At 46.3% G+C, this 20,419-nt stretch overlaps 1 protein-coding gene across 5 annotated transcripts in view; it reads right to left on the bottom strand.

Moving 5' to 3' along the window:
• Nucleotides 1–13,596: 13,596 nt before the first annotated feature.
• Nucleotides 13,597–20,419, bottom strand: part of ZNF608 (zinc finger protein 608) — a 120,593-nt gene continuing 113,770 nt past the window's right edge. For 4 of the 5 annotated variants that reach the window (XM_086705238.1, XM_086705257.1, XM_086705233.1 and 1 more), the window contains 4 exons: nt 19,990–20,162; nt 18,244–18,397; nt 14,636–14,717; nt 13,597–14,030 (listed from right to left, as the gene is read on the bottom strand). In XM_086705238.1, the coding sequence (XP_086561364.1) occupies nt 14,024–14,030; nt 14,636–14,717; nt 18,244–18,397; nt 19,990–20,162 (416 nt within the window). In that variant the 3' untranslated portion in view covers nt 13,597–14,023. Of the gene's footprint in view, nt 14,031–14,631; nt 14,718–18,243; nt 18,398–19,989; nt 20,163–20,419 lie in introns of those variants that run through there. The other variant, XM_086705245.1, reaches the window with a different exon arrangement.

The raw sequence follows: 20,419 nt of genomic DNA, 5'->3' as shown, positions 1-20,419 counted from the left end.
TATGTTCCTGTCAGTCATTGTGTTCCTTATCTATGAACGGGTTTGTTTATATCCTTTGGCTCTCTCTTCTATGAGGCTGCTGGCTCAATGCTTTTAAAAAATAATTTCAGTATCAAAATTGGCCCTTTGCCTGAGGCAAATGTTGCAAATATTTCTCCCGGTTTCTTGTCTGTTATTTGACTTTACTTACGATGTTATTCCCCAAATGCAACTCCAAATTCTTTAATGTAGTCAAATTACCCACGTTTTCCTTTGTGGCTTGAATCTGATGCAATCTATGTACAGAAACATCACTCCCACCCCAGAAATAAGAACAAATCACCTGTGTTTTCCTCTAGTGCTGTGATACTTCCGCTAAATGTTTGATCCTTCTGGAATTTATCTGGTTGTTAAGGAGTTCCGTTGGATTCCAGACTGCTTCTCCCATATGGCCAAGCAGTGTGTTAAGGTATATTTAAAATAATAACAGACAACATTTGCTGGCCAGGCAGTGTTTCACTAAAAATAAAGATGAAATTACTTCTATGTTTTCATGCATTGATTTTAGTTCAGAAATATTAACAGTAGACTACAATCATTTTATAATATATATTTTATATTATATAAATATCATATATATATTATATATATCGCTTCATAATATATATATATTATATATATCATTTTATAATCTAGATTTCTTTAAGAAACATCATTTTCATAGGGTTATTAACTGGCCTAAGTTAAAAAAAAAAAAAAAAGAAACATAATTTTCAATTTAAATAACATGGAATTATTCGTTCTGTGTTCTAGGAACATGAGAAAGGAAGGTATAACCCCCAAATTCTTTTGCAACAAGAGAGGCTCCTAAAAAAGTGAAATCAATTATGTTCCGCAAAGACACTTTTAAATTACTTCCAAGCGAGCTTAAATGGATTTTTTAGGGTTGTAGATCCATTGAAATCGCTATACCCTTTAGCTTTCTGAACAAACAGTGCAAAACCTTGATCAAAGTAGTTATATAGGTTGCTTTTCTGCCCCAGCTAACCCAAATCACCGAAATGGGGTGATTAATGCAATCCTGTTTCATTTAAAACTCATTTCATTTAAAACCGACGGGGCGCCTGGGTGGCGCAGTCGGTTAAGCGTCCGACTTCAGCCAGGTCACGATCTCGCGGTCCGTGAGTTCGAGCCCCGCGTCGGGCTCTGGGCTGATGGCTCAGAGCCTGGAGCCTGTTTCCGATTCTGTGTCTCCCTCTCTCTCTGCCCCTCGCCCGTTCATGCTCTGTCTCTCTCTGTCCCAACAATAAATAAAAAAAGTTGAAAAAAAAAATTTAAAATTCATTCGAGTGGAAAAAAATAGAGAAGGAATAATTAGAATAGGACATCTTGGGGAGGCAAGTTAAGCTTACTGCAAAGACTGAATGATCAGTTAAAAATAGCAGCGCCTCTCCACCTTCAAGGTACTATTTTACCTGCCGCCTTGCACACTTCTCCCGTGTAACTTCCTCCCAGAACTGGCTGTATCTGTTCCGTAGGCTGACTCCTGTCCAGCCCCTCCCTTCACATCATGGAGTGACTGCCTCACCCTGCGTGTTCTTGTCCCCATGCCACCCTAAGAGTGAACAGCTAATAGGCAAACAAACCAAAATAATATCTATGCCTCATCACGCACAACCTACCTTCTCAGCCCACTGTATACTACACAGGCCTCTACAAAGAATCTGCTGGAACCTGCTTCTAGAATCGTTCCTACCTCCTGCCTTTCCTAAAATTTCCCAGGCATGTGATGAAATTTTAGCCTCATCTAAACACACAGCTCCCTCGCCCCCTCCAGGGTAAAAATGAAGCCCTTACGACGGCTCCCAAGACGCTAATAATAGGCGAACCCTCTGTGTCCATCAGACCTCGTGAGACGCGCATTTGCCACAGTGAGAATATGAAGTTCTACTAGAGAAGACAAGAAAACAAAGGTGATGGATGCAAATCATTAGATGTGTTAAGCATAGATAATTAAATTACTTACCGAAGAGATAGGTTAAGACAGATAAATCAAATAGAGCATATATGTGCGAACCTAGATGGAAAGGAAATGGAAGAACCAAGTAAATACTAAATATTCATGATCGCTAAATATATACGAGACACACAAAGCACTGAATATTCATTATATCCTAAATATAGCTGAGGACAAGAAGCACTCAATATCCACGAGGCCTTACTTCGGCCGCTCATTGATGACACTCACGCAAAGCCCACCTGCCCTGTGTCCCAGACATGCAGATAAAGGCCGGAGCTGCTAATCACACGGATGCTACAGTGCCTGGCCAGGCTCTCCGACAAGCCTGTGCTGACTCCAGACATCCTCCAGCTTCCTCACTGTCACGTCTAGTCCTCCTAACCACAGGGTCACGGCGAAGGCTAACGCCCCACACAAACAGGACAAAAGCATATGCGTAACACAGAACTCAGGGGGCGCCTGGGTGGCTCAGTCGGTGAAGCGCCTGACCCTGGATCTCGGCTCAGGTCAGGATCTCACCAGTTCGTGGGATCGAGCCCCGCGTTGAACTCGACGCGGACTGTGGAGCCTGCTTGGGATTCTCCGTCTCCCTCTCTCTCTCTCTCTCTGCCCCTCCCCGGCTTGCACTCTCCCTCCCTCGCTCTCTCCCCCAAAATAAACAAACGTTATAAAAAATAAGTAACACAGAACTCGGGGTGTGGGGCCTTTCCGTTTGCCCATGCCCCAGCCTACGTGTGTTAATCCACTCCATCTCTTTCCACGGGCTTCTAACCCTACGTTTCAGTTTACGTTGCCTCAATAAATCGTGTGATTTGTGCATCTTCAGTCTGTGAACTTTCTGTCCCATGGCTATGGACAGCTTGCCCGGCTTGTCAACACCTACCTTATCTACCATTTGACTCCTCACCTGTGCTCCAGCAACACTGTTCTCACTCTCCCTTCTATATTCCAAACACGTGCTTACCTCAGGACCTTTGCACTGACGCTTCCCTTTGCCTGAAACACTAGTCTCCTGGACATCTCTATGTCCTACTCCTTCATTTCCTTCGGGTAGCTATGTCCGGAACCTCCTATATAAAATTACATCGTTTTCCAACAGTAATTTTCAGACCCTGTCCTGTGTCAGCACAGACCCCACAGGTTAAGGATGATCTCTTTTTAATTTATTTTTATTTATTTGTTTTCCTTTTCTTGAGACAGAGAGAGCGAGAGAGAAAGCGCGAGGGTGGGGAGGGGCAGAGGGAAAGGGAGAGACTGAGTCCCAAGCACAGAGCCTGCCTCGAGGCTCCATTCCATGACCTGAGATTAAGTCAGACACTTAACTCACTGAGCCACTCAGGCACCCCTGTTGAAGACTTTTTATCAAATTTCATTACACAGTCATGCTTTATTAAATCATTGGCCATTGATGACTGAACTCAATCTCCAGTCCTCTTTCTGAGAGTGTTAACCTTCATTTTTTAAAAAATTTGTAATGCTTAATTTATTTTTGAGAGAGAGAGAGAGAGAAGGGAGGGACAGAGAGAGAGGGAGACACAGAATCTGAAGCAGGCTTCAGGCTCCGAGCTGGCAGCACAGAGCCCGATACAGGGCTCGAACCCAAGAACCTTGAGATCATGACCTGAGCTGAAGTTAGATGCTTAACCAACTGAGCCACCCAGGTGCCCCTGAAAGCTCCAGCCTTCTAATCATGTGGTTGCCTCTTCTGCAACCAGCCCCCAAGGTGAGGCTGTGAGGCTATGGAGAAGCTCTCCAAGGGTCCCCTCATTACCATACAACAGGGCATGGCCACAAAGGCCTCCTTATGAATAACAAAAGGCACCTCTATTACTCAGGCAATTCCAAGGGTTTTAGGAGCTTTGTGCCAGAAACCTAGACAAAATCAAATGTATGAATATTAGATATATAACATATAACACATATACATATTGTATATAATATATATTATATATGATACATATATACACACACATCTAATATATATGTATTTCATATATATTATATATAATATATATTATATATGTATATTATATATAATATATATTATGTATATTATATATGTAATATATATTATATATATTGTATATGTAATATATATGTAATATATATTATGTAATATATACATATATACATACAATATATATTATGTATATATATATTATGTAATATATACACATATACATATAACGTATACATATATATGTAATATATACATATATGCTATGTAATATTATATCTGTAATATATATATAATAATACATATATATTAGATGTGTGTGTGTATGTGTGTATATACATATACATAAAACAACACAAAAATAGGAATTTCCTCTCCCACATACTAGATATTCCCTGTCCTTTGGCTCTCCTTTGCCTGTCTCTACAACATTTGCTACCACCTGACATATTATATACTTGTTTGCATATTTCTTGATGGTCACCGTCTCCCAGTAAAATGCTAAAGTCCATGAGGGCAGCGTTTCGTGTCTTTTCTTGATTGTTCTCTCTCCAGCATCCAGAACAGCCTTTAGTCTACAACAGGCACTCCATAAATATTTGTCGAATGAGGGACAGAGTGCCACGTCAGGATACAGGAGAGATGCCAGGGACTCGCCTCCTTTCTTTGGGAATCTGCCTCACCGGCAGTTCTAGGAGGGACAGTCCTGACTTCTAGGATTCTCTCCCACATCTGGGCAGCCACATGGGCTGACTGCAGGGGCAGAAGGCCAGTGCCCCTGTGCATCCGGGGTAGGAATTCAGAGGGGGAATGGAAAGGCTCAGTCAGTTAAGTGATGGTGGGAAACGGACCACAGTGCTCCCCAGAGCCAGCCCAAGCTGTATTCAATAACACGAGTAGGGAAGCCATGAGGAGGTACCGCCAGTCCGTCTGTCAACAGAAGCAGGGGTAAGAGATTCTGCGACACTCGAGAGAGATTGAGGAGTTTTCTAGACACCATCACTGGGACCTGCCAATTCCTTTCCTACCCTTGGGCATTATGAGACTGACTCCTAAGCTTTCAATAGACCCTCTTTGTAACTCAGCTGGTTTGAATGGGCTTCTGTTCCTGTCCCTAAGTGCCCCTTGGATGCCGGGCTTGGGCGGCACTGGGGCGGGGCTGGCCCAAAGGAGCTGGCTGAGCAGTGCGCCCATTCCCCCTCCCTGGCTCCCTCCACAGGCAGGTTCATTCACAGCCTGGCTCGAGGGACACCAGGGGGCCACTCGTGGAAGTCTGGACTTAAAACCGAGACGCTAGGAATGCTGTAAGTCGAGTCAGGCCGGGCATCCAGAGAAGGAGAGAGAGCCCTGAGCAGAGACAGAGCAAAGAGGCCACGATGGGGGAGAGGGGAGGGGGGAGGTTGAAGGAGAGGGAAGGACAAAGGGGCTGCCAACGTGCCTGAAGACCTCGCAGGTCCCAGGGCCTGCCCCCTGCAAGCTTATGCATACCTCCTGCCCTCACTCCCAGAAGACACCTCTGCCCTACGTTGAACCTGCCTATTGTGCTTAGGTTAGTTTGACTAGGTTTCTGTTCTTTACAACTGAAAACTCTTTGACTAAGACATAGTCTTAGCAGCAAGTCTTAGCAGCAAGCATCCGACTTCAGCTCAAGTCACGATCCCACAGTTCGTGTGCGGGAGCCCCACGCCGGGCTCTGTGCGGACAGCTCAGAGCCTGGAGCCTGCTTCGGCTTCTGTGTCTCCCTCTCTCTCTGCCTCTCTCCGACTTGTGCTCTGTCTCTCTCTCTCAAAAAATAAACATTAAGAATTTTTTTTTAATTAAAACAAAAAAAAAGGAGGAAGTACCCAGGTAAGCCTGCCAAACAGTCAGAAGACAGAGGCCCTCAGAGTTGCCTACATGGAACGTGGGGTGAGCTTGGAGACACTTGGCCTTCCCGGAGAATACTTCATTCATATTAAATACCAATCATCAGTTTCTACCACCAGATGAGGAAAAGGAAGTCCCTCTTGGCTGACCCGGGGGACGCTACTTGGCCACCTGTAGGATCTTGGCCCACCCCACCCTCCAGTCGGTCATGGAAACGTTCCTGGGTTCCCTGAATTGTCACATGGGGTTTCCAGAAGCTTCGCCGCCACAGCAGGAGGACTCTCAAGATAGAAACCTGTACAAGCTGGCCGCTAATAGGCACCAAGACTTCCCCCGCCTGTGTGGCATTTTTTGTCTCTGACTCTGCCCCTCACTGACTACCACAGAAGCCAGGCAAGGGACACGAATGAGTCAGACATCGAAGCTTTCCACATCTGGGCATGTCTGCCACTCCCCAGCGGCCTGGGGACTGAGCTCACAGGGCCCGCGGTCAGCGGGGCTGCTGGGGACCTGTCCATGACTAATCCTGCTTCAGCCCCCAGACAGTCTGGTCACCAAGCTGTTGTCATAAAATACATCTTTTATTGTGTGTCTCTTATCACTGACGGGATGGTGGGGGGTTGGGGGGCAGCTGACACACAGGCACTTGGGGATTTCTGAGGCTGAGCACATCAGGCTTGAAGGTTTATGAGCTTTGGTCGCCGAGTCTCCAAAGCGAGGGCTCGTGTGCACATCCATCTTCCCAGTCAACAATAGGTCTGTAGAGCACTGCAGAGACATGCGGTTGATGCACAGGGAGGAGGGCCGTCCCCTCTGACTAGAAGGGCTGAGCGCACAAGGTGTGGGCACTGTGTCCCTAGGAACTACGTGGCCCTTTAGTGGCACCTCAAGAAATCCATCCTGAAAGGACTCTGGCTCCTGTCCTGTTCGCCCACTTTCAAAATTCCTTCTTTGGAAGGAACTGAATCCCACCCAAAGTATTGCCGGTCACTAGACCGGCATTAGCCCACCCCTCACCAACTCAGGGACCGCCACATGGAACCCCTGAGCTATCCACCCTCCGCGACAAGTGCACCTCTATACGTGGAACTGCCAACCACTGATAGAGGGGCAGGAAATTGGGGCCATTCGTCTGCCTTCTTCCTACCAACTGCTGTGATCTCGGAGAGGAGAGAGGGGGTCGGAGGTCAAGAGAACGAAGCCCTCTCTGCATCCCTCCCCAAACCCCACCATCGAGGCTACCCAGGAGCAACCCGCCTACTCTTCCCCCTCAGCAACCACAAGACTGCTTTGCAAGAACCACTCAAGGCTCTTTCTCAACCTAAAGCTTTTGGTAACCCTGTGTCAAGGACCACAAGCTAATGCCTGGTTTCTCTTTCCCTCTAGGAATCTTCCCAGGGGATTCTCCCCCTGGCCAGTGAGCTAATCTGACCTTGCTCTTGGTACACCAGTGTCTGACATTTACCCCTCCCAACGTGCCAGTGCTCTTACCGCCCCCGCCCCCCCCCCCACCCGCTCCCCATGACTTCAAGCTTGTATCTCTATTCCAGTAAGGAATCCAGAGATCCTCTCTTCTCTTCGGATTACAGGCTACTTGCTTGGGGAAAAGGCAGGTCCCTCTTATTTCTTACGGGCTTTAAATTTTAGGGAACTTCTGGGGCGCCTGGGTGGCGCAGTCGGTTAAGCCAGGCCAGTGACTTCAGCCAGGTCACGGTCTCGCGGTCCGTGAGTTCGAGCCCCGCGTCAGGCTCTGGGCTGATGGCTCGGAGCCTGGAGCCTGTTTCCGATTCTGTGTCTCCCTCTCTCTCTGCCCCTCCCCCGTTCATGCTCTGTCTCTCTCTGTCCCAAAAATAAATAAACGTTGAAAAAAAAATTTTTTTAATTTTAGGGAACTTCTGCAGGGGGAAAAGAACATACAACTGTGTGTGTGTGTGTGTGTGTGTGTGTGTGTGTGTGTGTGTGTGTGTGTTTGGGGCGGCAGTGAAGAGCGGTATCATCCTTCCCCCCCCAGTAGAGTCCCGCTCGCTAGGTTTCTGAATCCCTTTGCTGTCTTTCGGATGTTCAGTGTGGTCCATGACGTGGTGGCTCACCCCTTAATTCCGCCCAATCACTGGATTCTCTAGAAGAGAATCAGTCACAGTGGAGGGGCTCCCTGAGTTTCGCTTACGTGCCAACAACTGCCTGCTTCCTACCCATACCCCATCCTGTGTGCACACGTAGTTCAGGAGCACAGGACAGCAGGAGAATCCACCCCAAGACCCACTGGGCTCAAGGAGAGGTTGATCTTCAGACAACACAACATTCTATTCCTTCCTCTTCTTCCCTAATGGAACCCTGGTTCCAAGCCCTCGTGCGTCTCTCCGAGGCACGATCCGGGGGCAGATTCTCACCCTTCTTAGCCCGAAGAAGTGGCAGCAATCTCATCCTCTTGTCCGTGACGGTTCAGGAGTGAGCATGTGCCCTGATTCTGGTCAAGCGGACATGAGGGAATGTGTGCCAGGCGTCGGAGAAAGGCTTCTCAACTCCTAAGACAGAGACACAGAAAGACTCATTCCTGTCTCCCAGATGTGGATGTCTCTGGACAGGGCCCCTGGAACTTCACGGCCATTAACACAAGGGATCAAGAGACTAGAGCAAAGAGTATTCCAGAGAAGCAGACCCGGTGGCATGGAGGACTGCATCTGGGGCTCACTCTGCTTTCAGCTTTGCGTCATGGAACAGAATGTCATTCCTCGTGGGTTCAGGCCATTGGAGTCAAGGTTTTGTTACAGGCAGGGGAAAATCCCCAACCCCGCAACGACCAACTCCACCACAGATGCCGTCCCTCTCTGCGATCAGGTTGAAAAGCCATCCCTGCCAGGCTGGGATCGCACCCCTCCATCCCCACCTGCCAACCATCGATCTGATCTAGGAGGATGGGGGTGGGTGGGTGGATGACCTTCCCTGGGGAGGGACAGGAAGATAGGACCACCTTCTCCTTCCAACCTGCAGTCTTCTGATGATTCCATGAGGCTCAGGGTGCCTGAGCCACGTGCCTCCTGCCACCCTGAGTAGGAAGAATTTTTGAATCAAATAGTGTATCTTGCCCACAGCACATATCTTCTGGAACAAAGTCGTCTCAGAGGCCAAGAAAAATCAAGGCCATTCATTTTTTTTTAGGCGTCCGCTATATTAGAATAAGGCAGCAATTCCAATCCAAGTCTCTAGAAACGGGGGTACAGTTTACACGTTTACATCTTGCAAATAAATATGTCGCGTATCTCCCTCGGCACACAAAATGCACTAGAAAAGGATCTGGTTACGGGAAATGAATCTGAAGCTGTGGTTGGAACTTCTTCCTTTGCTAGTCTTTCTTTTTTTTTTTCTTAGTAGGTTCGACGCCCTGCGTGGGCTGGAACTCATAACCCCTCAATCAAGGGCCACATGTTCCACCAACCAGCCAGGCGTCCCCCCTACCTTCACTTTTTTCAAAATTAACTTTTCTGGGGTGCCTGGGTGGCTCAGTCGGTTAAGCGTCCGACTTTGGCTCAGGTCACGATCTCGCGGTCCGTGAGTTCGAGCCCCGCGTCGGGCTCTGTGCTGACCGCTCAGAACCTGGATCCTGCTTCGGATTCTGTGTCTCCCTCTCTCTCTGACCCTCCCCTGCTCATGCTCTGTCTCTCTCTGTCTCAAAAATAAATAAACGTTAAAAAAAAAAACTTAACTTTTCAAACCCCGTTTTTCCCGTCAGCCTCTGTCACACGAGCACCGGTTCCCACCACACCGAGGTTGGATTGTGAGCTTCGAGTTACCAGCTGCGTGTGGCAGTGTTAAAGGTAGCGGGGACCACTCGGACAACCAGGAAAATAGTGTAACTTCCAGCAACTGAGGCCAGCAATGAGCTGACGACCCTCCAAGCTCTCAAGGTCCTGGGTCTGGACTGCTACCCAGCTCTGGGAAAGGCTGCACCGGGGTTTTGTCTTCTAGAAAATTCAAGACACAGACTATATAGTTCCCCCAATTGCCCCTCTGAAAGTAATCAAGAGTTTAGCAAAGAGGGGTGCCTGGGTGGCTCAGTTGGTTGAGCATCCGACTTCAGCTCAGGTCATGATCTCACGCTCCATGAATTCGAGACCCGCGTCAGGCTCTGGGCTGACGGCTCGGAGCCTGGAGCCTGCTTCAGATTCTGTGTCTCCCCCTCTCTCTGCCCCTCCCCTGCTCATGCTCTGTGTCTCTCTGTCTCAAAAATAAATAAATAAATTAATTAAAAAAAAAAAAAGTTTAGCAAAGAAAGCGGGCTGGGTCGTATTACTTACTGAGCGACGTTACGATCCCTCTTCTGAAACACGAGAGCATCGTGCTTGTGAAGCCTGCCCCTGTCCTTGAGGGCGCGTGGACTGCACTGGTTTTACCTCTGTGCCTCAGTTTCCTCAATTCTGAGATGGGAACAGTAATTGGGTTTTAGGAGAATTAAGTGCCGAGGCTGGGAGGCCTTGCTTTTTAGAGACTGCTTCGGTGAAGGAAAAGAAAGAAACCATGCCAAGGGCCCTGCTAAGCGCGGGCTTCACTCTGTTTTCCCTCCTCAAGTTAAGGAAAGTAAACAACATTTACGACTCAGGCTTCTGCGGGAAGCAGGGAACAGATGACTGTTTGGTGACAAAACAATAATAAATGGCTTCGCCTGCCTAGTCTCTTTTTCAGACTCAGGGAGGGAATGAAACGACCGGGAATTATCATTTAAACCGCTGTTTTATCCTGTATCAATCATGGCCATTCCTTCTGGTGACTCTCAGACCCTTGGGCCGAAACCACAGTAAATTCACAGCCAGGGTGAATGCAGAAGGCCAGCCTTTAACTCCCTGCGTGTTAGTGACCACTGCTGACCAGCAGGGGCAAGTTTCCACGAGAGAGCCATCTGAGATCCAAATGGGGGAACCGAGGGTTCTCCGTGGAGCCTGTTCCCTTGTTTTTTTAATATTCTGCCGTCGATGGGACCACAGCTGTAAACAACTCTTCATTCTCATTACTCCGTGAAGTTAATCGGCACTGTGTCAGCACTGCGGGCTTTGCGCATATGTTCAGGACAAGCTGATATGAGCGGGCCTGGAATGAATAATGTTTAGTAAAATCAATAAACCCTATTATTAGTCACTAAGGGGACTGATTTTATGTCTATAAAAGTGAAACAATTAGAACCGCATTAATGGCAGATTCATCATAGTAATATAACGGAGCCAAGTATGCCTGTCTTTTGGGAATCTTTAATTTACCATTCAGTCCTGACTATGTACTCAGCTAGAGAATCAGCACACATAATATAAACAGACCCCGGCCTTTGGCAATTCGTGTTGTCACAAGCAAAGACAACACTGTAACAGTTTCGGGGGAAGAAACAAAACTTCATTTAGTGATTAATGTAAACCAGTCACGAATAATGTTCCCGTAAAAGCCTAGGGGGAGAGAGTGTTCAAATCGCGCTGTGCCTTTGGTCATGTATCGCGCTGCGCTTATCAGCACTCCTGTTTATTACGGGTGCAGAGCTAAGCATGGTCGGCCGCATCTATTTATACTCTATTTAGGCACCTAACTAGCAGTGATTAAAACGCTGATATGTAGTCAGCATACACCCAGTCATTTTGCAGCTGAAGGGGAAGACCGGCTTTTACGAAAATTGTCTTGAAAGGACTTATTACGAAAACTAGGAAAGTCCTCAGGAACCCGTAGCGTCGCCCGGGCACCGTAAGGAACACGGTAAGTGAGCGGAAGACTTAAGGCGCTCTTGGTCTGCCGTCGCGTTTTGAACAACTCGATTGTCTGGTCTGTTCCAGAACTGCGGCAGCACGTACGTAGGCCATTAACAGACATACTTGAAACTGGGTTTGGAACAGAGGAAACATGCTTGTTGAAGCGGCATACGAACAATTACACGAGCTCTTCAAGGATACATCAAGATGTGGTCTACAAACTGAAAACGAAAAAACGGATTTAAAAATGCGGTTACAAAATGATGGGAAATACGTGAAATTCTCTTAAGAGTAGGAAAACACCAGAGAGTGATTTTTTTATCAACAGTCACGAAGACGAAATTCAAAAGGAAACCCAAGTGAAAATTCAAAGAAAAACGTCCTTCTACAGAAATCTAGTAAGAACACTGGCTGGACCCGGAAGGCGCCCGGCAAGGGTAACACTTGAAGGTGATTTTCTGAAAGTGGAGAAAACATGTGGATTGCACAGAAACCTACCCACTTGTGAAGACAAGGCCCCTAAGGGGGACAGCAAGACAAAGTCCAGCAAATTAAAGAACTTCTTAGAACACCAAGTGGGAGAACTGCCATTGGCAATTAGAGTAAAATTAAAAACTTAAGAGTTGCAAAGAAGCACGGAGATCAACCAGTCCAGACACAGAAAGCACACCCCCACTGCAGCGTTTCTTAGTGGCTGAGATGCCCACCCCCCCCCCCCCCGCCCCCTCAGATCTGTGTATGGATCACTTCTCATCCCCAGTACTGAGGCTTCTCTGATCGCTCTATCTACACTCGTGGACTTTCACATCCCAATGCCCACTCACGTGCTTTCGGTCCGTAGTGTTTATCAACCATCTATTATACGCTATCACATAGATATTTTATTATGCTTACCACACCTAAAAATGCTAATTCTGTGAGTACAGGAATTTCGATCTGTTTTGTTCACGGCCATATTCCAGCGCCTACACAGTGTCCGGGATAAAAGTAGGTGCTCAGTGAGTGCTTCTTGGAAGGGAGGGAGGACGGGAAGGGGGCAAGGAAGAAGAAAGGAAGGAGGCAGTTAATTCTGTACGTTTGGCATAAAATCCGCTCATGGGACAACTTAATGGCGAGTCAAATAAATGGCTAGCTGACTTTTTACACACTTCACCTACCGTCCACGCATTGCCAAGACTAACTTTGCAATATCATTCCATATCACAACCACCTGTATCTACCAATCTGTAGTGATATCACGCCCCCTGTTCAGAGTAAAGACCCAGTGACTATGGACATGTCCTCTGAATTAAACACACCGCTTGGATGTTATACCCGCATATCATATAAGAAAGCTTAGCATGTGTGTACTCCATGAACTGAACATTCATAATATCAAGAAACCGCTTTTTGAAAATTGGAATCACTATCAGCCAACTAGAAAGAAGTCGAGACAGACAAGAAGCCGTTATAAAAAAAAAAAAACCTTTTTAATTCTGATTGCCAAATTATTTAAGGCAGGTATAAAAAAGGAAAGCATTCAATATACATTTTACATAAAATAAACTAGATTACAGCATAAAACAAGTAACCAGGCAATGGCGTTAAAGTCTCTCTCTTCTAAAACTGGATAATTGTAAACATTAAAAAAAAAAAAAAAAAGTTGGCGGTGGGGGTGGGGACTGTAAGACTATTCAAGTAATAGAACAATCACAGATGTCTCTGGTACGCAGGCTATTGGGTTATTTGCCATTCAAGATTATCAAAAAATGACACCTCATTATTCACAGATGCTCATTATTTCCCCATTTTTAATCTTTACATTATCTACAACACAGTTTTTGTGGTATTGGCAACCCCATGCCTTCCAAAAGTCATTTTTTTTCCACAACACACAAGTACAAACAGTGACTACAGGAACATTTTACACGGATGTGTCTTTAACGGGAGCCACCAAATAGACATCTAAGTTGTACCCAAGCGTCATCATCACAGCCAGCCTTTCTGAGGGCCTTGCGGGGGCGGGGGGCGGGGGGCGGGGGGGGGGGGGAATCTATGAAGGATATGCAAGGTTCAGGCACACGGATACGTCATTTATTTACAATCGAAAAGGAAAAGGAAAAGAAAGTAGGCAGCCTTTTGTGGCTAACGCTTTTCAACATGACAGATACATTTTTTTACTTCCTTTACTGAGTGGTTTGCAACGGGATAGCAGACCCTGTGTGTGCGAGCCTGGTTACTGATACAAAAAGTAAAGAATATATATATATATATATATATGTATATACACATATATGTATACGTATATATATATAAAACAGAAGCTTAATTACAGCAACATTTGTTACTCTGTGATAAAATCTGTAATTTACAAAAATGAAATGACTGGTTCTTGCCTGCCATTAAAGGCATTTCAAATTAACACCATGGAACTGATGTCTGTATAAAAGCGCTTCCCCATGTGATCCAGTCACATGACAACGTACATTTCCAATCTTGTTATTCTCTGCAAAGGAAAAAGAAGACCTTAGCACAGGGCTCCATCCGCATCTGACGCCAAAAATGTGAAAACCCTAAGGCTGACGGGCTTATCTTAATTCTATTCAAATCATGGAACTCGCTTATTCAAGAAAGGGAATGCACACGAGGGTTACGATCTACACTGTGGAAAAATAAATTATGTTCCTTTCTGACACAACCTGAGGGATAATTAAAAGTATCAAAGAACAAACATGACCTTTAGCATTCTGAAAATAAATGTCTCCCTTTGTGACTTTATTTTGAAACACGATAAAACAAAGGGAGTGGTGGCGGGAGTGTTTTAACAGGGCTGCGAGGGTAACCTAAGAGGCTTTTCGACTGCTTGAAAAATAAATAAATAAAAGCACTCATCAGTTAATTACTAACCTATATTACAGCTAAAGAAATGAGGGTTCCGGAACGTAAGCTGCATGTAAAGCAACGGGCCATACATAAAAGCACGTTCGTTACAAGAATATAAAAACCCAAAGAGCCAAGTTTTTGGTCTAAAAGGCCTACACTTAACTGCCTCCCACCCATTAAGATGTCTCTAGGTAGAAAAATGTACATTCAAAATGTAAGGATATTTACCTTCTTTGTGCAGGAAACATTCCTGATGCAGATGCCTGGGCAGCCACCTGCTGAGAGGCAACGAGGGCGGCGGAGGTCAAGCCTAATGGGGGGAAAAATGCAGGGTTTCTGTGACACTCGGGAAAGATAAGAGCAGGTGCAGGCCCAGGGGTGAAGGGCTGCAGCAATCCGCCCTCTCCTAAACACACACAGGAAATGTTTCACATAGAAGAGACGGAGCCCACACCGCTTAGTCTAACCCCTATCTAGCCATTTATCCAATACTCTGCGGTTTTCTTAATAGCTAGTCAAAGAGAAGAGAGAACATTCCATCTCTGTGACTCTGCGTGGTACTAAATGGTTTGCTCACATTCCTGAATAGGAAGCTCAGGAGACATAATAGGTCCCCGGCAACAACAGGAATCAAAAGTCACAGTGAATTACAGAAGCAACACGCCATTGGCTTAGCATACAGTACTTTCATAATAACTTTTATCACTTCAGCATTTCCCCAGTGAACGAACACAACGCATCCTGCATCCCGCAAGAAACACAGAACTGGTGCATCGAACGTAACAACAGTCCTAACTTCTACCTCGCAAGAGAAAGACAGCAGTCAGAGAACGGAATGGCTCCAGATGGCGCAAAGCTGCCTGATAGGAAATTATTTTTTAATTCTACAGAAAACAATCCTGGAAAAACAGGAAAACACACATGCAAAGCTAGGGAAGATAATTCTCCTTCTAAGCCCTCTATGTTCTTTCTGAACGCTACTAGTTGACTGTGAGTGGTAACGAGGGCTAAACAAATAAAAATGACCTTTCCCATGTGTAGAGTACTTCCTACTCCTGGAGGTACCTTTCACACATGGTATCTCGTATTCACACAGCAGAGTGAGGGCATCGTGGCAAGTGCTATGGGTTGAATGTGGCCCTCCGAAATCCCTATGCGGACACCCTAATCTGCGATGTGATCATCTGAAGATAGGACTTCAATAATTAAGGTCAAATGAGGTCATGATGTCCTTATAAGGAGGGACACCAGAAGGTAGCTCTCTCACAAGCTCTCCTCCCTCCACCGCTGCCCCTGCCCCCTGCACACAGAGAAGAGGTCGTTTAAGCACAAAGCAAGATGGCAGCCACCTACAAGCCCGGAACCGAGCACTCGTTACCAAGCAACCGTGCTGGCACCCAGCCGCCCAGACTCCAGAACGATGAGAAAACTTTCTGTTGTCTAAAGCCAGAGAGTCTGTGACATTTTGTCATGGCAGTCTGAGCTACCTAAGACAGCAAGAACCTAGCGAGTGGACCTCTTGGTAGAGATGGGGCCACTACCCACCCCCGTAAGGTGACAGAGCTGGGACAAGCAGCAGGAGGTCAACTAGAACACCACAAATCGAAGGCTATCTCACAACGATTCTATGGCTTTTTCAAAATGTTTCGCCATCATTAAAGTCACAGCAATGAACGGCTATGAAGAGCCCCCGAATTACAGGGGATTACAAGTGTTGACCCTGTCCCCATCAAATAACCACAGCATTTTTCACAGGGCTAGAACAAACAATCCTAAAATGTGTATGGAACCACAAAAGACCCCAAAGAGCCAAAGCATTCCTGAAAAAGAATGGTAGCCACCGAAACTGGAGACATCACGATTCCGGACCTCAAGCCATATTACAAAGCTGTAATCATCAAGACGGTATGGTACTGGCACAAGAGCAGACACATAGAGCAATGGAACACAACAGAGAACCCAGAAACGACCTCACAAACGTACGGCCAACTAATCTTCGGCAGAGCAGGCAAGAATATCCAGTGGAAAAAAGACAGTGTCTTCGGCAAATGGGGTTGGGAAAACCGGACAGCGACAAGCAGAAGAATGAAACTGGACCACTTTCTTACACCACACACAAAAATAAACTCAAAATGGATGAAAGACCTAAATGTAAGACAGGGAGCCATCAAAATCCGAGTGGAGAACAAAGGCAACAACCTCTTTGACCTTGGCTGGAGCAACTTGTTACTAGACATGTTGCCAGAGGCAAGGGAAACAAAAGCAACCATGAACTATTGGGACCTCATCAAAATAAAAAGCTTCTGCACAGCGAAGGAAACAACAAAACTGAAAGGCAGCCTATAGAACAGGAGAAGATATTTGCAAATGACATATCTATAAAAAGGTTAGTATCCAAAATCTATAATGAACTTAGCAAGCTCAACACCCAAAAACCAAACAACCCAGGTAAGAAATGGGCGGAAGACACGAATAGACGTTTGTCCAAAGAAGACACCCGAAAGACGGCTCACAGACACAGGAAAAGATGTTAACATCACTCCTCATCAGGGAAATACAAATCAAGACCACAGTGAGATACCACCTCACACCTGTCGGAATAACAACTCCGGAAACAACCGGTGTGGGCAAGGGTGCGGACAAAGGGGAACCCTCTTGCACTGCTGGTGGGAACGCAAACGTGTGCGGCCGCTCTGGAAAACAGTGTGGAGGTTCCTGAAAAAGTTAAATTTGATCCAGCAATCGCACCACTCGGTAGTTACCCAAAGGATACAAAAACACAGATCTGGAGGGGGAGAGCAGCGCTATCCACAGCAGCCAAACTGTGGAAAGAGCCCAAATGTCCATCGACTGATGAATGGCGGATTCATTGACTGATAAAGAAGAAATGGATACACACACACACACACACACACACACACACACACACACACACACACCCCTCTATATACACACACAATGGAGTATTACTCAGCGATCACAAAGAAGGACATCTTGCCATCTGCAATGTATGGATGGAGCTAGAGTATATTATGCTAAGGAAAACGAGCCGGAGAAAGACAAACATATGATTTCACTCATACATGGAACTTAAGAAACAAGACAGATGACCAGATGGGAAGAGGGGGAGGAAAAGAGAAGACAAACCACAAGAGACTCATAATGAGAGAGAACCAACTGAGCGAGGGGTTGATGGAGGGAGGTGGGTGGGGTAGGCAAGATGGGTGATGGGCATTAAGGAGGGCGCCTGTGATGAGCACTGGGTGTTGTGCAGAAGTGATGAATCACTGAATTCTACTCCCGAAACCAATACTGTGCTGTGTGTCAACTAACTGGAATGTAAATAAAAATTTGAAAAGAAAAGGTTAGACCTAATCATGTCACTCCCATTACTTCCGGGGTGGGGGGGGGGGGCAGATACAACGTAAAAGGCCTGCAGAAACCGGTGCCATCTCACCAAAGCCTCTCATTATGCCTCCCTTTTTTCCCACAATTTCCCTCAAGCAGCTATCTGATCTTCTGATTGTTGTATTCAGTGCCCCAGACACTGGCCGCCACCCTCAGTCCATGAGATAGCAGGAAGCCACCGATAACATCAACCAGTGACAATTATTAAGTGGGAGTCATTTCCTGTCTCAATAGAACACAAAGACGCGGGGAATCGCCTTCATTGTATCACTAGGAAATACTAGGAAATAAGAATTAAGAACTTATTTACTCCCTGGAGTTCATGTTAACTCAAAGCTCAGTGTGTTTATTTTAAGACGTGAGCGGTCCTTTGGGCCCACAGTTTTCCAAAGCAGAACGAACAACACAATAACGACAGAACCGCTGACCTTGGAAAGGGTCATATTGACCAGGGATGAGTGGGTAACCCATGCCCACGTGGGTGTGGTGGTGCGTGTGCAGGTGCCGCTGGCTGAACGGCGAGTGGCGGTCCCTCTCCCGTTCTGCCTCCCGCTCCCGCTCTGCTGTCGCCTTTTCCACGGGCTGCAACAGAAAAGAAAGACGGGCCCCTCTGAATACTCTGAAAAACAACCGACAGGAGTGCTAACCCACTTCTGTCCTTTGAGCCCTATGTGTAAATGATTCAGAAGCAAACACAGAGATACTTAACATTCCTTACTAAGTGAAGATCATTTCAAAAGGCACGCATGAGTTCCAGTTGGCAATAAGCCAAAGCTAAAGAAATGCCCCACCTAAAAGTTAACCAGGTGGCATCAGGGTTTGCCTCAAGTGATGGAAATGAAAGAACATTTTCTTTACAGTCGCTCGAAATTGCAAGATTAGGATCTACCCGATTTCTTCTCAGAAACAACATTTATACATGGGTCAAGAAGGTTGAAAAAAATTTTCTAATGACTGTATTTTACTTACATTTTGTGGGGCGAATGTATCTCCCAATTCTCAATACACCTTATCCATTTTAGCCCATTGAAAATACACCTCTCGGGGTGCCTGGGTGGCTCAGTCGGTTAAGAGTTTGAGTTCAGCTCAGTTCTGATCTCACCGTTCAGGAGTTCGAGCCCCACATCGGGCTCTGTGCTGACAAGCTCAGAGCCTGGAGCCTGCTTCAGATTCTGTGCCTCCCTCTCTCTCTCTGCCCCTCCCCCACTCTTTCTCTCTCTCAAAAATAAACAAACGTTAAAAAAAAAATCTTTTGAAAAACAAATAAAGAAAATACACCTCTCGACAAGACAGGGCAATACCAAGTACAGGAAATCATCGCCCTGTGCCTCTGAAAGCATTCCGGAATCCGGCAGCTTCTGAAGGCTCAACGAAAAGCTGTGGTTCTCCCGAATCACAGTTTACGACTGCCTTTCCTACGCGTGTCTGCCCACTAGAACCCGGCCAACCTGAGGTTCTCATTGTCATGTGGAAAGAAAAAAAAATGCCTGTGCTGGAAGGAAAACCGAAATAGATTCACAAATCCCCTTTCCTCGCTTACAGAGTCCCTGCTGGACTCGTCCACATCAAAGATCTTTGGATCTTACTCCAAACTTCTTTTCTGGGCAAGAACGGCCACACCCTTTTGTGTCTCTTGACAACAGCCTTTAGGACGAGTAGTTGCCCTCTTTCACGGACGGGGTGGTGCCGGGATGGGAGCAAGGGTGGAGCCATCTTTCACAAAGGCACGTGTCTCCCTGGCTTTGGGAAGTTACAGGGACAGGACAATGGGTCGAGGCCAAAACAGACAGGTGCAGCCGTCCCTTCCCCACGCGACTCACCCGTGCCAGTGCATCAAAATATCCGCCATCAGAAATACTTCGCGCCGCAAGCCGGCTCCTATGAATTTACATGTCCACCTAGCAGACGCCCTCCTGGGCAGTCAAGGCACGGTGCATTTTGCGACAGAAAAGCTCGCCAGCACCACATACGCTTTGACGATTCTTTTTCTTCCCCCCTCCTGTGTGAAAGCATCTTACCTTTGAACATTGCGTCCTTTATGTGCGAAGATAAAACAGCATCTTGAAATCAGAGCCGGGTTCGAAAACCATTTATATTTCAAGACCGCTTCCTAGCTTGTCCCCTCTTCTCCCCCAAAACATGGTACTTTTAAGTAACAACAAAAGGAGGCTTACGGCAGGAGACTTGCTATGGTACTGGTTGGCGTGCTGCTGGAGCAAGTCCAGCGCTTTTGATTCCGATGTTGTTTTCGTGTTGATGCTAGGGCTGGTATTGACTTTCTCTGCCTCTTCTCTCCCTGACATCTTCCCATAAACAGGATAATGAAAGCCTGGAGAGAGATAGGCCCCTGCAGATAAACAACAAATGCCACATCAAGTTATGGGCTCCATTTTTTAAACAGGAGAAAAAAAAAAAAAAAATCACTCGGGTTACAACGAATTTGGGCTAAGAGTCGGAGACCTTAAAATAGGGGATTACATTAAGAATGGGCTACATCATCGTTAAAGTGCACGACGAAGATTCTCCGATTTTCTTCTCCCAGTTAATTCGTCCTGATGAACGGAGGTCATAAACAGAATTGAGCTTACAGCCATTTCATACATT

This window comes from Puma concolor, chromosome A1, assembly GCF_028749965.1.
Source record: "Puma concolor isolate L17-30 chromosome A1, mPumCon1.1.hap2, whole genome shotgun sequence".
Taxonomy (NCBI): Eukaryota; Metazoa; Chordata; class Mammalia; order Carnivora; family Felidae; genus Puma; species Puma concolor.
The sequence above is the reverse complement of the archived record's forward strand: the minus strand, read 5'-3'. Positions and strand labels throughout refer to the sequence as shown.